The sequence below is a fragment of the Serinus canaria genome, chromosome 2 (genome assembly GCF_022539315.1).
Source record: "Serinus canaria isolate serCan28SL12 chromosome 2, serCan2020, whole genome shotgun sequence".
In the NCBI taxonomy this organism is placed as follows: Eukaryota; Metazoa; Chordata; class Aves; order Passeriformes; family Fringillidae; genus Serinus; species Serinus canaria.
Window position 1 is genome coordinate 119,459,868 of NC_066315.1, and position 16,548 is coordinate 119,476,415.

The window sequence follows — 16,548 nt, forward strand, 5'->3', positions numbered from 1 at the left end:
TCAGAGACTATAGCTATATTTTTACTTTTTCTGCTCTGACTCTGCTGACATTTTCTCTTCCTGTTTCACTGTGTCACACCAGGCTTGCCCTGGAGCAGAGCTGCTCCTCCAGCAGCCTCCTCCTTTCTCTGTTTTACCTGGCAAGGATTTAAAGTCTCAAAGCTGGGATAGAGCAGTTGGGTGAGAAAGAATTTTGCCTACTGAACATCTGTGGCAATTTTGAGGCACAAGTCACATTAATTTACGGTGCATCTTCCAGTGTTTTCTGAAGACTGGACAAGTTCTGTACAGTGTGAATTGCCTCCTACTGAATATTTTTAAAATAAACAGGAATCATAATTGGTTTTTATGAGAAGAATTAGTGTATACTAAGTTCTTAAAGAAAATGTCTGAATTCAAAAGTAGATCACAGAGCCTTACCACCATGCATATTCATAATTAGTTTATTAGCACTGGTTTTGAAACAAATATATTCAGGTACTTAAACATATCTTAATTAATGTTGACTCAATTAAATATATTACCATATATTACATAATGCACTGAATATTCAGTAAATGAATAATAAAACCAAAGTGCAGATAAAAGTAGCAAGATCAGTTTTAGGTTATCAGGAAGGCCAAAATCACGAGCAGTATAAAGACAGCAAGTTGTAAATGACTAATATTAAACATGTCATTCTATCATTGCTACGTGCATGCTAGAACAAATGATCCCACTGTGAGCTGCTTCCACTTATCTAGAAAAAAAAGTAGTTCTTCCCTTACAACTTCGTGATTCTTCATCTCCTACCTTTCAGGCCTGATCCTGCAGTCCCTACTCAGCAAAACTCCCAATGCACTCTGTCAGATTAGTTTTGTAGTTCTTCCTTAAGCGACACAAAGCCCATTGGCTCTCTCCAAACATCTGAATAATAAATGACTAGAACCTAATTTCTAAAAATTTAGAAATTCTAAAAATATTTGTAACAGAAAATAATGTAATTACATACAGACCTAAGTGTACTAGGGCCAAACCCAGGAACAGATCGAGACAGAAGGCAGGACAGCAAGGCTGGCCTCTGTTGAGTTAGGCACTTTCCTGATTAGCCAGTCACTTTTAGGATCACAGTTTTGGATGTAGACATCTCCAGTCTCTCTAAATACTGTTTTGAGCACCTGCATCCTGGTTTTGGATCTGGCCTTTTTTTATACTTGAGTACATGATGTATCACATTAACATTATGCAAAGACAATCACAGAAGTGATCCTAAAGTAGAACAAAGTGATAATGCAACATGATATCATAGCCCAGCCTAGAAGAAGCCATTGCTCTTTTCTGCGCTTGGGTTAGGCACATTTGTTTTAACAGCTTTTAACACGGTATCCCATTTACTATTCTTGTGCTCTAACTGCCTTTTCCTAAACTTGTGCTGAAATAAATCATTGCTGTCTTCATCCTCAGCCTCTGATACTATCTCCATTTTTTGGATAATCAGTTTAATGAGGTCATGTTGCTTTTCCAACAATGTTGATATATCTTTGAGCCTAAAAAGCAAACAAACAGATAAATACACATCAGGCTTTGTCAGTTCATTTCAAAGGACATTTAAGTCATTAAAATTACAGATGCAAAAATTGAAAGTACTTCACCCTTCTGACGGTACTTGACTAAAACCTTATGCTAACAAAGACTATTATTTAGAGTACATTCTATTGTTTAAGCTTCAGTACTTCTCCATGTAACAGGAAATAGGATTAAAGAACAAATCTGTGATTCTTGTGAGAAGTAACTTAATATATAGTTAAGATAGAAGCAACTTCACTCTTAAAATAAAGTTGTTGACTGCTCTATCAAAAGTTTTTCCTATTAACCTATTTCCTTGTCTGGCAAGAAAAAGGCCAGTTGCAATGGCAATAAAGAAACTAAAAACAGTTAGTGAAATTCACAACGATTTTTACATCATATGAGAAATACTGATGAGGCACTCAACTGATCTTTTTCAAAGTGCTATCCAAAGGGCAATTGATGCAATTAAGTAGTTAAACTAAGTTAGCATCACACATACAGAACACAATATCTGTTATCTTTAAGGAAAAAGGGAAACAAATGGAAAATGTGACTAGAAACTCTCTTTATAAAACTACCAAAGAGGCATTTGAAAATCTACTTTTCTGAATGTCTAGACTCACAAAATTACAAGAAGAAATCTGGTGTGACTGAAAAGGTTCTTTGTGAAGAACAGTTGAGGGGCTTTAGATGTAGTTAGGTTTTTCATTTTGTGTTTTTTTTTTTTTTTAACCAAGAAATGGTAATACATCTTAACATATGTGAAAATCACAAGAATTAAAATGCAAAGTGAAAGAAAACCCTGCCCCAAACCAAAATGCAAAAATACATACACCCAGCACTGACACTAGCTCCAGCAGTAACTGAACTCTGTTTTGACCTCTGATAAAAACACATTGGCAACGTAGTAGGAGTTTTTGGTCAATATTTTCAGAGTAGTAAAAATGACTTTCCATAATGATATGGTCACAAGTTATTCTATTACAAATAATTTGATAAAATTATAGTTTTTTCCTTCTCTGTAGGAAAAAAAAAATCCCAACCAAGGAAGAGTCTGTTTTATGCTGTTTTATATTATAATGATGTAGTCTGTATTTGAAGAAAGACTTGCTAAAGTCCATGATTTGCCTATATCTGTAGGGTGTAGTCTCACCATGCTTCAACTCTTGATGAGTCTGTCATGCAAAAAAAAAAAAAAATACTCAGTCTGAATCTGTGCAGGCAGACAAAAATTTGGTAGATTAAAAAAAGAAAAAAGGGAAAGGAAAAAAATGTAGAGAAAACAAGTGCAGGGAAAAGTGTGACTGAGTGAGAACATATTTTTCTAGTTGTATATTCATAGTAAGCTTTTTTTAAAACCATTCCTATGGATATGTTGGTATTACAAGTAAATCAAGAAAGTACAAAAAATTCCTTCCAAGGCTTTGGAAAACATGCTTTTTTCAAGAGAGAATCAACACCAATCAATTTTTGGGGAAACAATCTGAATCTGATTTACCCAGTGGAAAGTCAGTAAAAGATTGTGTATACTTGCAAACCAACTGGAATTACGTCACTTGGGAGTTCTGAATAACCCTTGAAAACCTTCATTTGCAGCTCTCTAAAATGAAAATCCATCTTCCCCATTACTTCAGATTACTTTAATGAGCAACAAGCTGAGCTGGTTTTGGCTGGGGACACGGAATTTTACTTTTTAGATACAGTATGGAGCTTCAAAATACCTTTAAAAATATAAGTATATTTGTAATATTGGTTCTACTTATTTTTAAAACTGTAAAATATCACAAAAATACCTGTATTTCTGCTTCAGAACTTCCAGTTCTAGTGTTGTATCAGGGCTCTGTGCATATGTGGTAGAGTCCTCACACCCAAAGCAATACTGGAACACGCTCTAAACAAAACATGGAACCAAACTTAAACAGATCCTATAGTCTGACAACAGATTAAATACGTGAACTGTAAGTCTTCACACAGTGTTAAGATTGTAAATATGTTCTGTTATGATGTTATTTGCTTACATAATAAAACATTTGTTTTATAAGAAAATTCATTCTATCAACAACAGCTCAAATAAAAGAAGAAAAGCCAAAAGGGAGTAATTCTATTTTTTATCTGAACATCTTTTGTAGTTTTTCTTACTTAATAAAATTACAGTGCACTGAGTACTCAAATACTAATTTTATCTGAATACAGCTGCACTCAAACTGATTTATCATGTTCACTGACCTTAGTCAAGGTCTAATCACAATTCCCTTGATGTCAGTTAATAACACAATGTCCTTAGGAATGTGTGTACAAAGTCCATCATATCCCTTTTTGGTAATAATTCTTCTATTGAACCATCTTACCATAAATCCACAGTATCTCGGCCTGTTGGGATACACAGTGATTGACTCCTGGTCCACCCGACTTAAGAACCAAAATGGCAGCTTCTTCTCCAAGTTGGTGTGGAGATTAACCTAAATGTGGTTTTGCATTTAGAGTGAGATATGTTGTCATAAGATAAACACACATTATATGTGAAAATAACCATCATGCCATTATATTCAATGCACTAGTACTACCCCACACTGCAAGCAGTGGTATAACATCTGAATAGTCCAGCCCAGACACTAAAACTACATTGCCATAAGCAGGACTGAGTATCTTAGCAGAATTAATTTCTCCACATAGATGTGCACTATTTTCACTAATGAGAATTTAGTACAGCAGAATGAATTTAGTACCCTTTTGATTTTTGTGTACCTTCTTTCCACTGCATAGGTTCTCTACTAAAAGTAAACTGCAATTACAGGCTTTGCAGTGACTGATTCTGAGATCTGGCTTTGGAAAAACTCAGAATTGCTTGAACTGATGTTTGAAAAATTCCTTAAAAATGCATTTGCTTGTACACTTCCTCAGCAATGACTCATATGAGGGCAAATGAGATTCAGAATAAGATGCCTTATCTTATTGGCATCTTATTTCAAATTTGCCAAATCTGCTTTACAGGTGTCCTAAGATAGTTGGGAATGGGATGACAAATCAACTAATTATCTAAAAGGTGTTCTAGCAATGATATGTACTTCCACCACTTGATGCTTTCATGGTCTGTTACTCACCTGCATTGCAATCCTTTTGAGTGCAGCATATTTTTGTACTTCAGCAATATCACCAACAGCCAAACCAATCTAGAAGAAAAAAAATAGCTCATTATCTATTTTTTCACAGTCTGTGATTTCAACTGTATTTCTCATTCACACTTAAATAAAAAAATATTCTAGAGAGTTAAATTAATTTTCACTTGAATTTGGAAACTTTTTTTATATATTTGGAAAATATGCATCAATAAATGTAGAGAGTGCTTTTACTGACAGCAGTCTGTTGGTAAGGCACTGAAATGCTACTTTTGCCAAGAATAACATCCCTTCTTTTGCATTCTTCATTGCTACTGTAATGTTAATAAACTGGTTGATCTCTTGATTATAGGATCATGGCTGCATTAATCAAGTTTAAAAAAATGAGATGTTTGACTTTTATTGCTCAGCTCAAGTGAAAATGTGATTTCCTAAATAAAAATTATATTCAATGGAACATGGCTGAAAATATACTACATATTTTCCCCCCCTATTCACCATTGTTGTGTTTTCTGATTCTTAACTTTCAGGTCAGGTTTGTTAATTTGTTCTGTCATTACTTCTGATTGCTGTTTTGTCTGCAGTGAAGATTTGAGTTTGGGCTTTTTGGGCTTAATTTTTTAAATTTAAATTAGTGTTAGGTTATGATACAACAAGGGATTGATCAAAAATCATTGTTCCTCAATTTTCCTTATCAAGACCCCAGAATAATACATTGCAGCTCCAATTCAAATTCCATCACAGTTATTACCTAAACATATACAAAATACTCCTGCAGGAGTGAGGCGTAGGAAAATACTCAGAACACTACACTGGATGGAAAATAAGTGCAGAGAATGGGAATATTTTAATCTGTTACTGAAAATACCTGTTAAATAATGAGTGTCTGTCTAATTACTGAAGTAATTCTATACACAAGAACTCTCTATACATACTTATGTTTAACACTTTTGTGTATTAATAAAGAGCTAATACTTACTAGCAAGTTCATAAGAAGGATTGGAATAAGCAAGGTAAATATAATGAGAACTGTGTAACTCAGGAATGGATATGGCAATTCATTGCTTAGTAAAGGATCCAGGAATGCATCATGGTAATTAATGTCTCCCAGCATCATTGCAAATGTCTTCATTACAGAAAGCAGAGGTGTGCTGTAGGTTTGCTGCAAAAATAAAACATCAAAATAAAGAAAAAACCCAGCTGATGGAATTTGTAAATAAAGTCTTGAGATGCATTAGTCAAAAATAATATTTTTAATGATAAAATCTTAACTAGAGTATTGAACTAACCTGTGAACCCAAAAGGACAAAGAAACTCAGCCCAAAGGCCAGTATCAGGAAAAAGAAAACCACAGCAATCCGAATCAAAGTCCTCAAAATTTCCCAGAACATCACAACATAGATTCCATAGTTCTCAAATCTGGGCAATAAGTGAATAAAAAAGATATAGAATCAGTCATAGAATCACTTAGTTTGGAAAAGACTTCCAAGATAGTCAACTCCAACCATTAATCTAGCACGGCCAAGTCTACCCCTAAACCATAAAATACTGAAGGTTTGAGTCCCTTTCAGTTATTTCTGTAAGGCAGTAAGTAAATCTGATTTTCTTCTGTGGAAAGAGACACTGCCTCTCTGAGAGATTCTGTGATGGTAACAAACCTATTATATTTTCACATCCAAAAGAGTGCAAGTGATCCTACACACAGCAACTCTAAACTGCATAATCTTATACTTTAATGCACAAGAACAATTTTCAAGATAGTATTTTTCATGGATAACATTTATTCCCTCCATAGGCATAGGCAGTACAGTATTGTACCGCTGCTGCATTCAGAATAAAAACATTAGCAAACTATCCAAGTTTTCCTGCTTCTCAAAGCAAAGTAGCAACCAGAACAAAGGACAACTGGCACCATAATCCACATAGCAACCACACACCAGATTTAAAAGATTTCACTTTTTTACAAGATGTGAAACAAATGACATAATCTAGTTTAGTGTGATACAAAGAATGGAAAAAAAACCAAAAAGTAACACACTGCTCAGGAAGAGAAGGAGAACAGTACAATTTTAAGACACCTGTGTTTCCAACAACAATCTGTTGTTGGCAAGCCTCTCCTATTCTTGGTTGACACAAAAACTAAATATCAAAACAGGAATTACCATAAAGCAGATTTAATTACTTTTTCTTCCAAACCTGAACTTGTAAATTTATGTCCTCTCTCAAATCCAGGGACCAAGAGATTTTTTTAAGATCACAGTAGCAACAGTGAAAATCCCTGTGGATATCTTTCACTCTGAAACATTATGTGCAGGACTGAAAAGGTCAAACTGTAAATAAAGCAAACTCAATCTTCTCTTACTTATTAGGCATTTATTAGGCAAAATTCAGCTGAAGTCAATGGAATCACAGGTTGCTTTGGGAAAAGAACCTGAATGCGTTAGAAAAATCACGTGTAGAGTTCTACTGCAGTCAGGCCAGGAAGGCATTTTAACCAACAGCAGAAGAAAGGTTGTGTAATCATCTGCTTACTTTTTCCTGTTGAGGTTCAACTCCCATTTTGCCCAGAGCAGACAGGACACACCCATTCACTGATCACCTGAGATCAGACAGGGGGTGGAAGGAGTGGGGACAAGGTCTGAAGCAGAGGCAAGACCATAAAGGTCATCAAGGTTCTCTCTTTGACATTAACTCTGTTTACAAACTGTGTCCTTAAACATCCCTACTACAGTAAAACAACCCTGAAATTAACCAGCAAATGTTGTGTTTGTCTGTCTGCAAGACTTCATGGGGGTGATTAGTGCATATATGCAATGAGAATTGGAAGAACATTATGCAGTGTCACCACATGCAGTCCTGCTCAGACACCAATGTGTTTAATTTATTAGTCTTAAGCTCTACACTCGCACTATTTTTTTCCTCCACCCAGCTCTCCTGCAGTTCATAACTCTTGGACACTACTGTCTCCAGTGACAAGATTTAAGATAATTGAGGGCAATAAACAGACATGATGTCAGCTGAAGAAACTTACAATTCCATCAACTGGAATTCTTTTACAGGACACTATGGCATAAAGTCAGACATGCCAATTAATATGGGAAATGATAAAGGAATTTACCTTCCTCCAGGTATTACTCATAAAACCTGACTTCTTTATGCCATTCATAATTCATATCCTTCTGGGTTCTTTTACAATCAAAGTCTTTACAGTATAATGAAAGATGATTTAAAAAAAGATAAAATTCAGCACGTCTGTACTTAATGAACATTAAATATTGTTATTTCTGTAGTTGCTATAATATATGTTGTAATGCTCTACATGAAAAACACTGAAAATGACATTACAGCTCATCAGAGATAAAAAATTCCTATGATCCTAATCTGGAAACTTGTATAGTTTGAAAAAAATACAAAATGGGACTCTCAGACTTGATCAGTCACAATTTAGGATATGTAAAATATCTGAAAATATTAAAATATTTTATTGTAAAGCCTGTAAAAATTTTTTACCTTTGAAGATAAAGCAAGAAGTTCATCCAAGACAAGTACACAGCAATTGCTCCACATTCCCACTGCAAATGAGCTGGTGTATTAATAAATAAAGAAGACACAAAAATTATGCTTGTAGTATAAATGGTCCAGTCCAGTAGATTGGAGTAATCCAACAAATATTTCAATTTCTAGGATTAAAGAGAGAAAGGTTAATATTTACAAGTCATCCATCATTAAAACATTGAGTTCAATGCACTATGTATATTTACTATTTAAAATCAGTTTTAATCATTATACATATAAATTAAAAATTATGAATTGACATTTGACTTCTAATCAGGAAAAAAACAGATTAATTCCAATATCATACAAACTGCCATGCAAGTACACAGTCTAATTAATGTTATTTCTCTCTGCACTAACCTGCTGAATCAGCTGAAATATTTCTTTGCAGATGCCCAGTAAACTCATAATTAAAACTAAACACATACACACCCTTGTGAAGTATGAGTCCTGAAACAAAAATCAGAGCACAAAAGAAATTAGAAATGATTAAAGGAATGTTCATTTGATCTCTACCTATTATATATACATTATAATGCCTTCTATCTGTATCATATACTTAATATTATCTATATTCTGTTTAATTAATATTTATTGTGAAATCCATATTCTGGGTTGGGCTGTATATGTGATTCTCATGATTTTTTCATATATCAGGATATCTTCATAAACCTTTGATATCCCTTGAGTTTATTTTATTTCATATTTCTACTAGCATATCCTTTCTGAGTTCCTGTTTCAGTTTTATGCTTTTTCTCTCATGTGAATCTTTTTTCTTCAATATTAAACAACTATTATTCACTTCAGGGAAAAAACTGAAGTAACCCTGTTCCAAATATAAATTTCTCAGAAAAAAATAAGAAATGAGAACTGAAAATTATCTAAACTGAAAATTATCTAACATTCAGAGGTTGCTGCTGAATGTTTAGAAATATATACTTCAATTTTATTCCATAGAGTTGCTAGATGATAAATTAATCTAGCCATTATTTAAGTAATCATACCTTTTTGCTGTAAAAATCTTGAAAAGATTGTAACTACTAATAAAAGTACCTCGTATTCTAATGGTCTTGCTTCATAGAGCTCTGTTCCATTTAAAGGTCTTCCTGGTTGTATGTGAGTGACCAGAAGAGTCAGTGGGATGAGACCAAGAGAATATATGCCTAAATTCATTAAATGTGCTCGAAACCCATAGGCCATCCTTGAAAGTGGAAATATTAAAGTTACAACACTTTTCAAATTTAGAAGAGCATGCATTCAAATTTAACAGTCGATAACGTCTTCAAGGTGAGGAAATAAACATTTCTTAAAATGTCCCTTTGTGATGAATGTGTTCATCACTTCTGTGGACTAAAGTGTATTTGCCACTCTGAAATAATGTTCCTTTCACTTTTACTTGGCAACCTTATTATATATTTTATAACAAAGAGGAAACAAAGATAGTAGCTGCCTTTGTTGTAAATATAAAAAAAATCTTTACTAAATACTTAGTTGTACTTTATGGAAAAGACATTTGCTCAGTCAACTCTATGAACATGCACATTTTAATAAACAATTTTCAGTCAAAATAGTCTTTAGCTTGACATGCAGTATTATATTTTATATCCACTAAAATAGACCAACCATTTCATAAGCAAATATTCTTTACACACAGGATGACTGAGAAGCTCCATGCGATTGTGGCGCACCATGGCCTGCAAAACACAAATACAGAAGGGTCAAACTTCATTTATCTAGGCAAGCAAAGTGCTTACAAAACTGGCTAGACCATCTTTTTTACCTGATTATTAGCCTAATGAAAAGTAAAATATATTCAGGATATTGCAAAGTTTTTTTGATTAAGCACTCTGGCCCAAACCCATCACTATCTTGCCCTCTCTGCCTGCTAAGGCATTCAGGTTCTGTGCTGGGGCTCTGTTAGTCTATTTCAAGCTTCAAAAATTATACAGACTATTTTCAACTATACCTGTGAGACCAAGTTTTCCATTTAATGAAAAAATTATTTATTTAGTTATTATTAGACAGTATAACAACTAATTGCCAACAGGAATCCCAAAAAGTAAACATATTAAGCCAGAAAGTTTGTTATATAGACATTTTCTGACAAAGAATGAGAGAACAGATTGACAATGCAAAAAACTAGCAAATGTCTTTCAGGCATTATAAATATTTTGCAATTACCATATGAAACAAATCAGCTTGTCAGGTTTTTCAGTGCCTTATATTCCAGTGCATGGTCACTACAATGACTGGAGTGGGGCTTTCTAGATGTACTACCTGCACATACAGCACAAGATCTTGAGCATTCATAGCTTTATCTAAACCTAAAAGAAATTTTACTTAGAACTTCATTTCAATATACTTTCAATATACAAAGTTATGGGCTTTGGAGAAGAAATATTATGATGAAAAAGTCAAGCCTCTTCATTTTATCTAAACCAAGACAGCAGGCAATGATGTCAGAGTAAAACTTACATTTAAAGTAGTAAGTGGTTCATAGAAAATATCTTCACCATCCTTTATTTTCTTGTTAAGTGTCAAGGGACACTGAAGATATCTGAAGTTGTATTCAATCTATATAATACACCAGAAGTTAAATATAATGCAAATGATTATCTCAGTCTTAGATGATGTTCTTAATACAAAAAAGTCTGTCTTTCAGAGAGCATATTGTGTCAAGGTAGTCAGAATCAAGATGTATATTCATTGTTAGCTGAACACATGCCATCAAGATACACATCTGTGACTGCAAGGTGTTTAAATGAACAGCCATTTTGAATTTTAAAATAAAAAGTGCACATTTCTTGCTAAAATGTTATGATTAAGAAAAGCCATTTTTATGACCGTGACTTTTTTTAATGCCAACTTTAGAGACAAGCTTATCTTTAAAAGTTATATGGCTTTGATAATACAATATAAAGAAAATGCACAATAGCAAAAAATTTGCAAGTTTTCTGTTAATGATGTGGACACAATCCAATATAACCATTGATAAGGTGGTTTTCAATATGGTTTCAAAGGTAACATAACTGGAGAACATTCATGTCTCCCTAGCATTAAAAGCTATCTACTGCTTAAGATTTTGGACAAGTATTTACAAAAGAAAGAAACATGTTGAACTCTAAATTATTGATGACAATTTCACTACTTATTATAAGCATACTTTAAATATAAATAGCTATTATATGTCTTCTCTCACTGGTATTTTGAAATACCCATAACCTCTGATACCCAGTTGATTGCAAAAATTAACACAGCAAAGATACAGTTTATGGATTGTAGAAGTTTAATGTCACACTTATTAAAATATGTAAGCATGAAAACTACAGAAACTGAACTTCAAACAATTTACAGTCCAAAGGATAAAACAAGATCTGTCTCCTGTGTTCTGTGTTAAGATCTGAGATTCATCTACAACACTACCTTATATATATATGTACATTAAAGTAAATGTGTTTTGTACTTTCCCAGACTTTTTCATCTACTCACATAGAAGTCTCGACTTGTCTTTTCCTCTGAAGACTCAATTATGCAGTTGTCCAACACCAGCTTTGCAGAGGAACAGAAAAGTGAATTAAGGTAAAATAGGCAATGTTCAACAGAAAGAATATGTTCAGACCAGCAGAAAATGGCCATCAAATACAACGATCAGCTAACAGAAGCTAGAACTCAATCAGTTTTTATGATGTATGTTTTGAAGAAATAAAATTCTAGAGTTTTCATGTAAGAGTTAGAAATAAATGCAGTTTACAAGGCTATATGCCAGTTTACCAGTATGAAGTGTGAACAGTTTATGAATACATATGTAGTAATTACATATCCTCTGGACAGAGAGAGACATAGTTCTCCCAAGATTTTAGAAGCTGTGGGAAACTTAGAGGAAAGAATTCAAACAACTATTATCTCTCTTTCTGTTTATAGATATAGTTCTCCAGAGTGTGCTGCTTATAGTTCACCAATAGTGTGAGAGAAGATTCCTAAAAGCCAATCAGGTCTTAGGTCCACCATTGTTTCTGTAAGAACTACAGATTTCTAATAATAAAGTGCCTTTTCATGCCTTCCGATGATGGAGTCTCTGTATCACCTTTGCCTGTCCCCAATATCCCTTCAGTTATGTACATTTGTACCATTTGCTATTTTAATTTAAAAAACATTTCTGTCATGTCATTTAGCAGTTAGCTAAGAGAGTGAAAATATTTCAGATTATTTTGAACCCAATTCACTTATGACTCTCATTACATTTATACATAATTTTTATGTTACTTTTATAACTCCATTGATCTCAGGAAGCTAGGAACTTTTCTAACACTGAAGAACTTAAACTGGACAAACTGAGACTATTACTAAAATACTATTAAATAATTTTGTGAACTTATTTCTATTTTTATAATAATACATATTAGAGAGCACAGCAAACAGAAAAAAGAATGTAACACAACAAAGGTTATTTTGTAAAGTCATTTCTTAAACATGTGCAGAAAACTTACTTTAAATGAATCAGGAAGATACTCAACCATTTCCAACAAAGGACACTTATTGGCACTGGAAGAGTGAGAGAAAGTCACAACAGCTTCTTCCCATCTACAAAAAATTATTTCAGATAATGGAAAATGAATTAATTAAATCTGCTTTAAATTAACTACTTTTAGATTATTTGAGTTTCATTTAAAATATTGAAAAGCATAATGTATAATGTGCTAATTTTATGCACTATTAAATGGAAACAAAGCTGTTTGGGGAGTAGCTGAGTAATGCTCTGGACACTTCTGTAAGAATGATTCATGTTAAATTCTGTTATCAATTAAAGAGAAATGCTTCAACTATGCTAAAAAAAATATGAAACTGGAACGAATTTTGGAATCTTTTGTTACAAAATTATGCAAATAATAATAAATACAGTAAAATCCTGTCAGTATTCCTGTAACTCTTACCAAAAGATGTCATCATTAGGTGCATTGCTTTATTCCAAAAGTGGGGCTTCACTATGCCTTAATCTAAAATATTCTAAACTGCAGTTGAAACGCTACTTTTTTAAATACTTGCAACATTTAAAAGCATGATTTCAAATTAAATCTCTTGAATTATTTCAGTTGTATTCACATTTTGATTAAAATTTTATAGGCATTAAAGCATTATGTGAAAGGTCAAAATTATTTCTGATGGCTTCCACATGATTTTTACACACAGAATCCAAATACTCAGTGTAATATGAAAAACAGCTTGCCATATGTCTGATGTCCATTACAATTATGCCATTTTTCATTTGTGCTCATTAGAACAGAACATAACCTCTGGAATTTTAAAATAAGTACTCAGTTTTACTTATTACACGACAGATTTTCAGAACTTAATCTCATTTAAGAAAACCAAACCAAAAACACATGGGCAAACAAATTCAAGAAGCATTTCCTCTATACTTTACCTTTTGTGCAAAATGACAACAGACACCACATCTTTCCTCCTATTGTGTATTGCTTCATGGAAAAAAGAAGCTACTGCTTTGTTGAACAGAATTTTTGCACCATAGTCAAGAAGTAACCTCACTGCTTTTGCATGTCCTTCTCGTGCAGCCAAGTGCAAAGCTGTGTTCTGTGCAGACAAGCAGTACACGAGCAATTTAATAAAAGTACATTTCAGTGCTTTCCCACATTGAAAAGCCACATGCTTTTCTCAGCTGCAAGTCTCGAATGCTTTCACTAGCAACACAAAATATTAGGATATTGTCAGATCCTGACAGAGATTACAGACATGTTCTTTATGTCTACAGCCACACTAGGGCAAAATCTGAAGAGGAAACTCGCTATAGGTAAGAGAAGCCAATTCATTAATATATTTTAGTTTTGTAATTAATGAACTGCAAGTAACAAAAAGGTAAAAATGTTGACACAGAACACCTGCATTTGATAATCAAGAAGAGAAGCATTCAATTATATCCAGATATGCTCATACAAAAAAATCTGCAAGAAAATCTGAGGGTGCAATTTTGTAACTGGAATATTTATTTTTTTCTTTGGTGTTTTCATTTGGTTTTTCCTTGGTGTTTTGGTGTAAAAGTAAAGGAATCAGTGGTTTAGGAATCAAGATACACTAAAACTGACATTTGAGAGTCTTCTGAATGCACATCAATTTTTCTGATTGATGGACTTCTCAAGCCTTCTGATTGAAGGACTTCTCATGAATTGAAATTAAGGCTTCTTATAAATTTATAGTCAAGATTTGTTTATAATCTAGTACTTTAAATGTTTCCAACACCAGTTCTCAGAGAAATTATCAGCAGCTTCTGTGTTGGGAATTAAATAGTTCTTTAAAATGATTGTCCTATTTTTCTGATGGGACTGGTCTTCAAGAGGCCTTCAATCCTTGAAAGGGGTTCTGTCTTTACCTAACACACATTTGTCCAAACTCCAGAGCAAGACATGCGCTGTTTTTGTTGGACATCAGTGTGCAGTGGATTTCAAACAACATGTTAATGAGCTATAGTTGAGACCAGATTTTTTCACATCTGGGTAAGTTCTTTAAATTTGCATTACCAGTGTTTGTACTACATTGCTAAAATATTCTTGCATTGTATAGGAGGCAAGAGGAACATGTCTAATACATTCAGTGTTTCATGTTTTCTATTAGAATATTTGAATCTTTTTTATCTCCCACTTAAAAGAATTGGGTAAAAATTTTAGCTATCATATATTTATCCAAGAAATCTTTTATCACTGACTCTGACACAGAAAATAAAATATTACACATGTAATGCACAGTGGAAAACTACTAATAGCCCAGCCCTGACATTTCATCCAGAACAGTAGACAAGGAACAAATAATGTTAACACATACCCCTTCTTCATCCACTCTGTCAGTACACTTCACATTAGTATCCAAAATTATCTGCATGGTGCGAGTGTATCCTCCGAAGGCAGCATGGTGCAGGGCTGTCCAGCCTTTATAATCACTTCCATGCAATGGTATAAAATTAGAAATTGTAAATAAAAGAGCTTTTTATAAATTTAAAGTGAATGTAAATGCCTGCTTCTTTGACTCAGACCTCTTTTCTTTGGCATGACTGCTGCAGAGATGTCCATACATTCTGTCAAATATTATGTGATGATCAATGCACCATTCAGAAGGTCCATCTCAGTAAAAGTAGTTAGATCTCTCTCTTTTCAACTGTTTCTGAGGTCTGAGGATCTTTGACCTAAAGGCAGAGCTTACAGTGCAAGGCAGAATGCCTGTGAACTAAAAAACCCTTCTCAAGCCTGTGAATGAAGCTGAAATTATTATAATATTTCCAAACCAATTTTTTTTTCTCATGAAAAAATTCAATAATCTTCTCTCAGTTGGATTTAGAGAAACCTAAGTTCCCCTAGCATTAGAAGTCTTGGTTTTACAGCTAGCTATTCTCTGTTTTACATGTATTTTATAACCATGCTCTTATACTGTATGTTTATATTTGTATATATTAATATAATAATTATTTTAATATACTGTATTTGTATTTATATTTATATTTCATTAACTTCCCAGCAGATGAAGATAAAACTTTTTTTTGGCTTAATGAATGAAAATCTGTATACTTACCAGAGGAAGAGAGCCCCTCTCTTCAGAAGAAACTGAACTACCTTCTCATGACCATTCTGGGCTGCCAAGTGAAGGGGAGTCATTCCCTTCTTATCACCTTCATTCAAAAGTCTTGTGTCTTTCATGTCTCTGATAAGTCGCTGACAAGTATTGATGCGCCCATAGCTTTGCAAGATGCACACAGAAATTCATGTCAGAGGTACAGGGATGAAAGCCAAGGCATGGATTCCATGGCTGGGCTGTGCTACTAACCTGGCAGCAAAGTGTAATGGTGACTTCTTGTCCCTGCTCTTAGAGTAGATGGAAACATTGAGGCTGAGTAAATTATTGACAGAGAGGGCCACACCTTGTCTGCAAGCATAATGCAATGGAGTGCATCCTTCATTATCTTCATCCACTACAAGATTTTTAATATGTTCCATCTGTTATCCCCCAAGAGATATCAAAAAACAAAAGCACAGAATTACACGTCTATCTCTTCTGCTCCATAGTTTCTAATAGTTTGCAACAACAGCATTAATACTCTAAAGCAGTATCTAAAAATAATGAACTTAAAATAAAATTTAGGAACAAAAAGCACCATTTTTATCTGCTGATTTGTGGGTCACCATTTTTTCAAACAACTACTTGTCAAAGAGCACAGGAGTTTACCATCCTACATCCTCACTGCAACCCATCCACAGCACAAGAAAGGAAATTCTTCTTTGCTGCCATTCCAATGCAATGCTCACTGCTGGCAGCAGAAGGCTTGTACCAA

The 16,548-nt window shown here is 33.8% G+C and overlaps 1 protein-coding gene across 1 annotated transcript in view; it reads right to left on the minus strand.

Moving 5' to 3' along the window:
* Window positions 1-456: 456 nt before the first annotated feature.
* TRPA1 (transient receptor potential cation channel subfamily A member 1) overlaps window positions 457-16,548 on the minus strand; it is a 32,009-nt gene continuing 15,917 nt past the window's right edge. Inside the window, exons 11-27 of the mRNA XM_009086008.4 lie at window positions 16,044-16,213; window positions 15,792-15,956; window positions 15,051-15,165; window positions 13,642-13,808; window positions 12,707-12,800; window positions 11,709-11,768; window positions 10,695-10,793; window positions 9,843-9,913; window positions 9,273-9,420; window positions 8,580-8,669; window positions 8,175-8,344; window positions 5,954-6,083; window positions 5,644-5,826; window positions 4,650-4,718; window positions 3,897-4,007; window positions 3,342-3,439; window positions 457-1,526 (exon numbers count right to left, since the gene is read on the minus strand). Of these exons, the coding sequence (XP_009084256.2) occupies window positions 1,295-1,526; window positions 3,342-3,439; window positions 3,897-4,007; window positions 4,650-4,718; window positions 5,644-5,826; window positions 5,954-6,083; window positions 8,175-8,344; window positions 8,580-8,669; window positions 9,273-9,420; window positions 9,843-9,913; window positions 10,695-10,793; window positions 11,709-11,768; window positions 12,707-12,800; window positions 13,642-13,808; window positions 15,051-15,165; window positions 15,792-15,956; window positions 16,044-16,213 (2,172 nt within the window). The 3' untranslated portion in view covers window positions 457-1,294. The remainder of the gene's footprint in view (window positions 1,527-3,341; window positions 3,440-3,896; window positions 4,008-4,649; window positions 4,719-5,643; window positions 5,827-5,953; window positions 6,084-8,174; window positions 8,345-8,579; window positions 8,670-9,272; window positions 9,421-9,842; window positions 9,914-10,694; window positions 10,794-11,708; window positions 11,769-12,706; window positions 12,801-13,641; window positions 13,809-15,050; window positions 15,166-15,791; window positions 15,957-16,043; window positions 16,214-16,548) is intronic.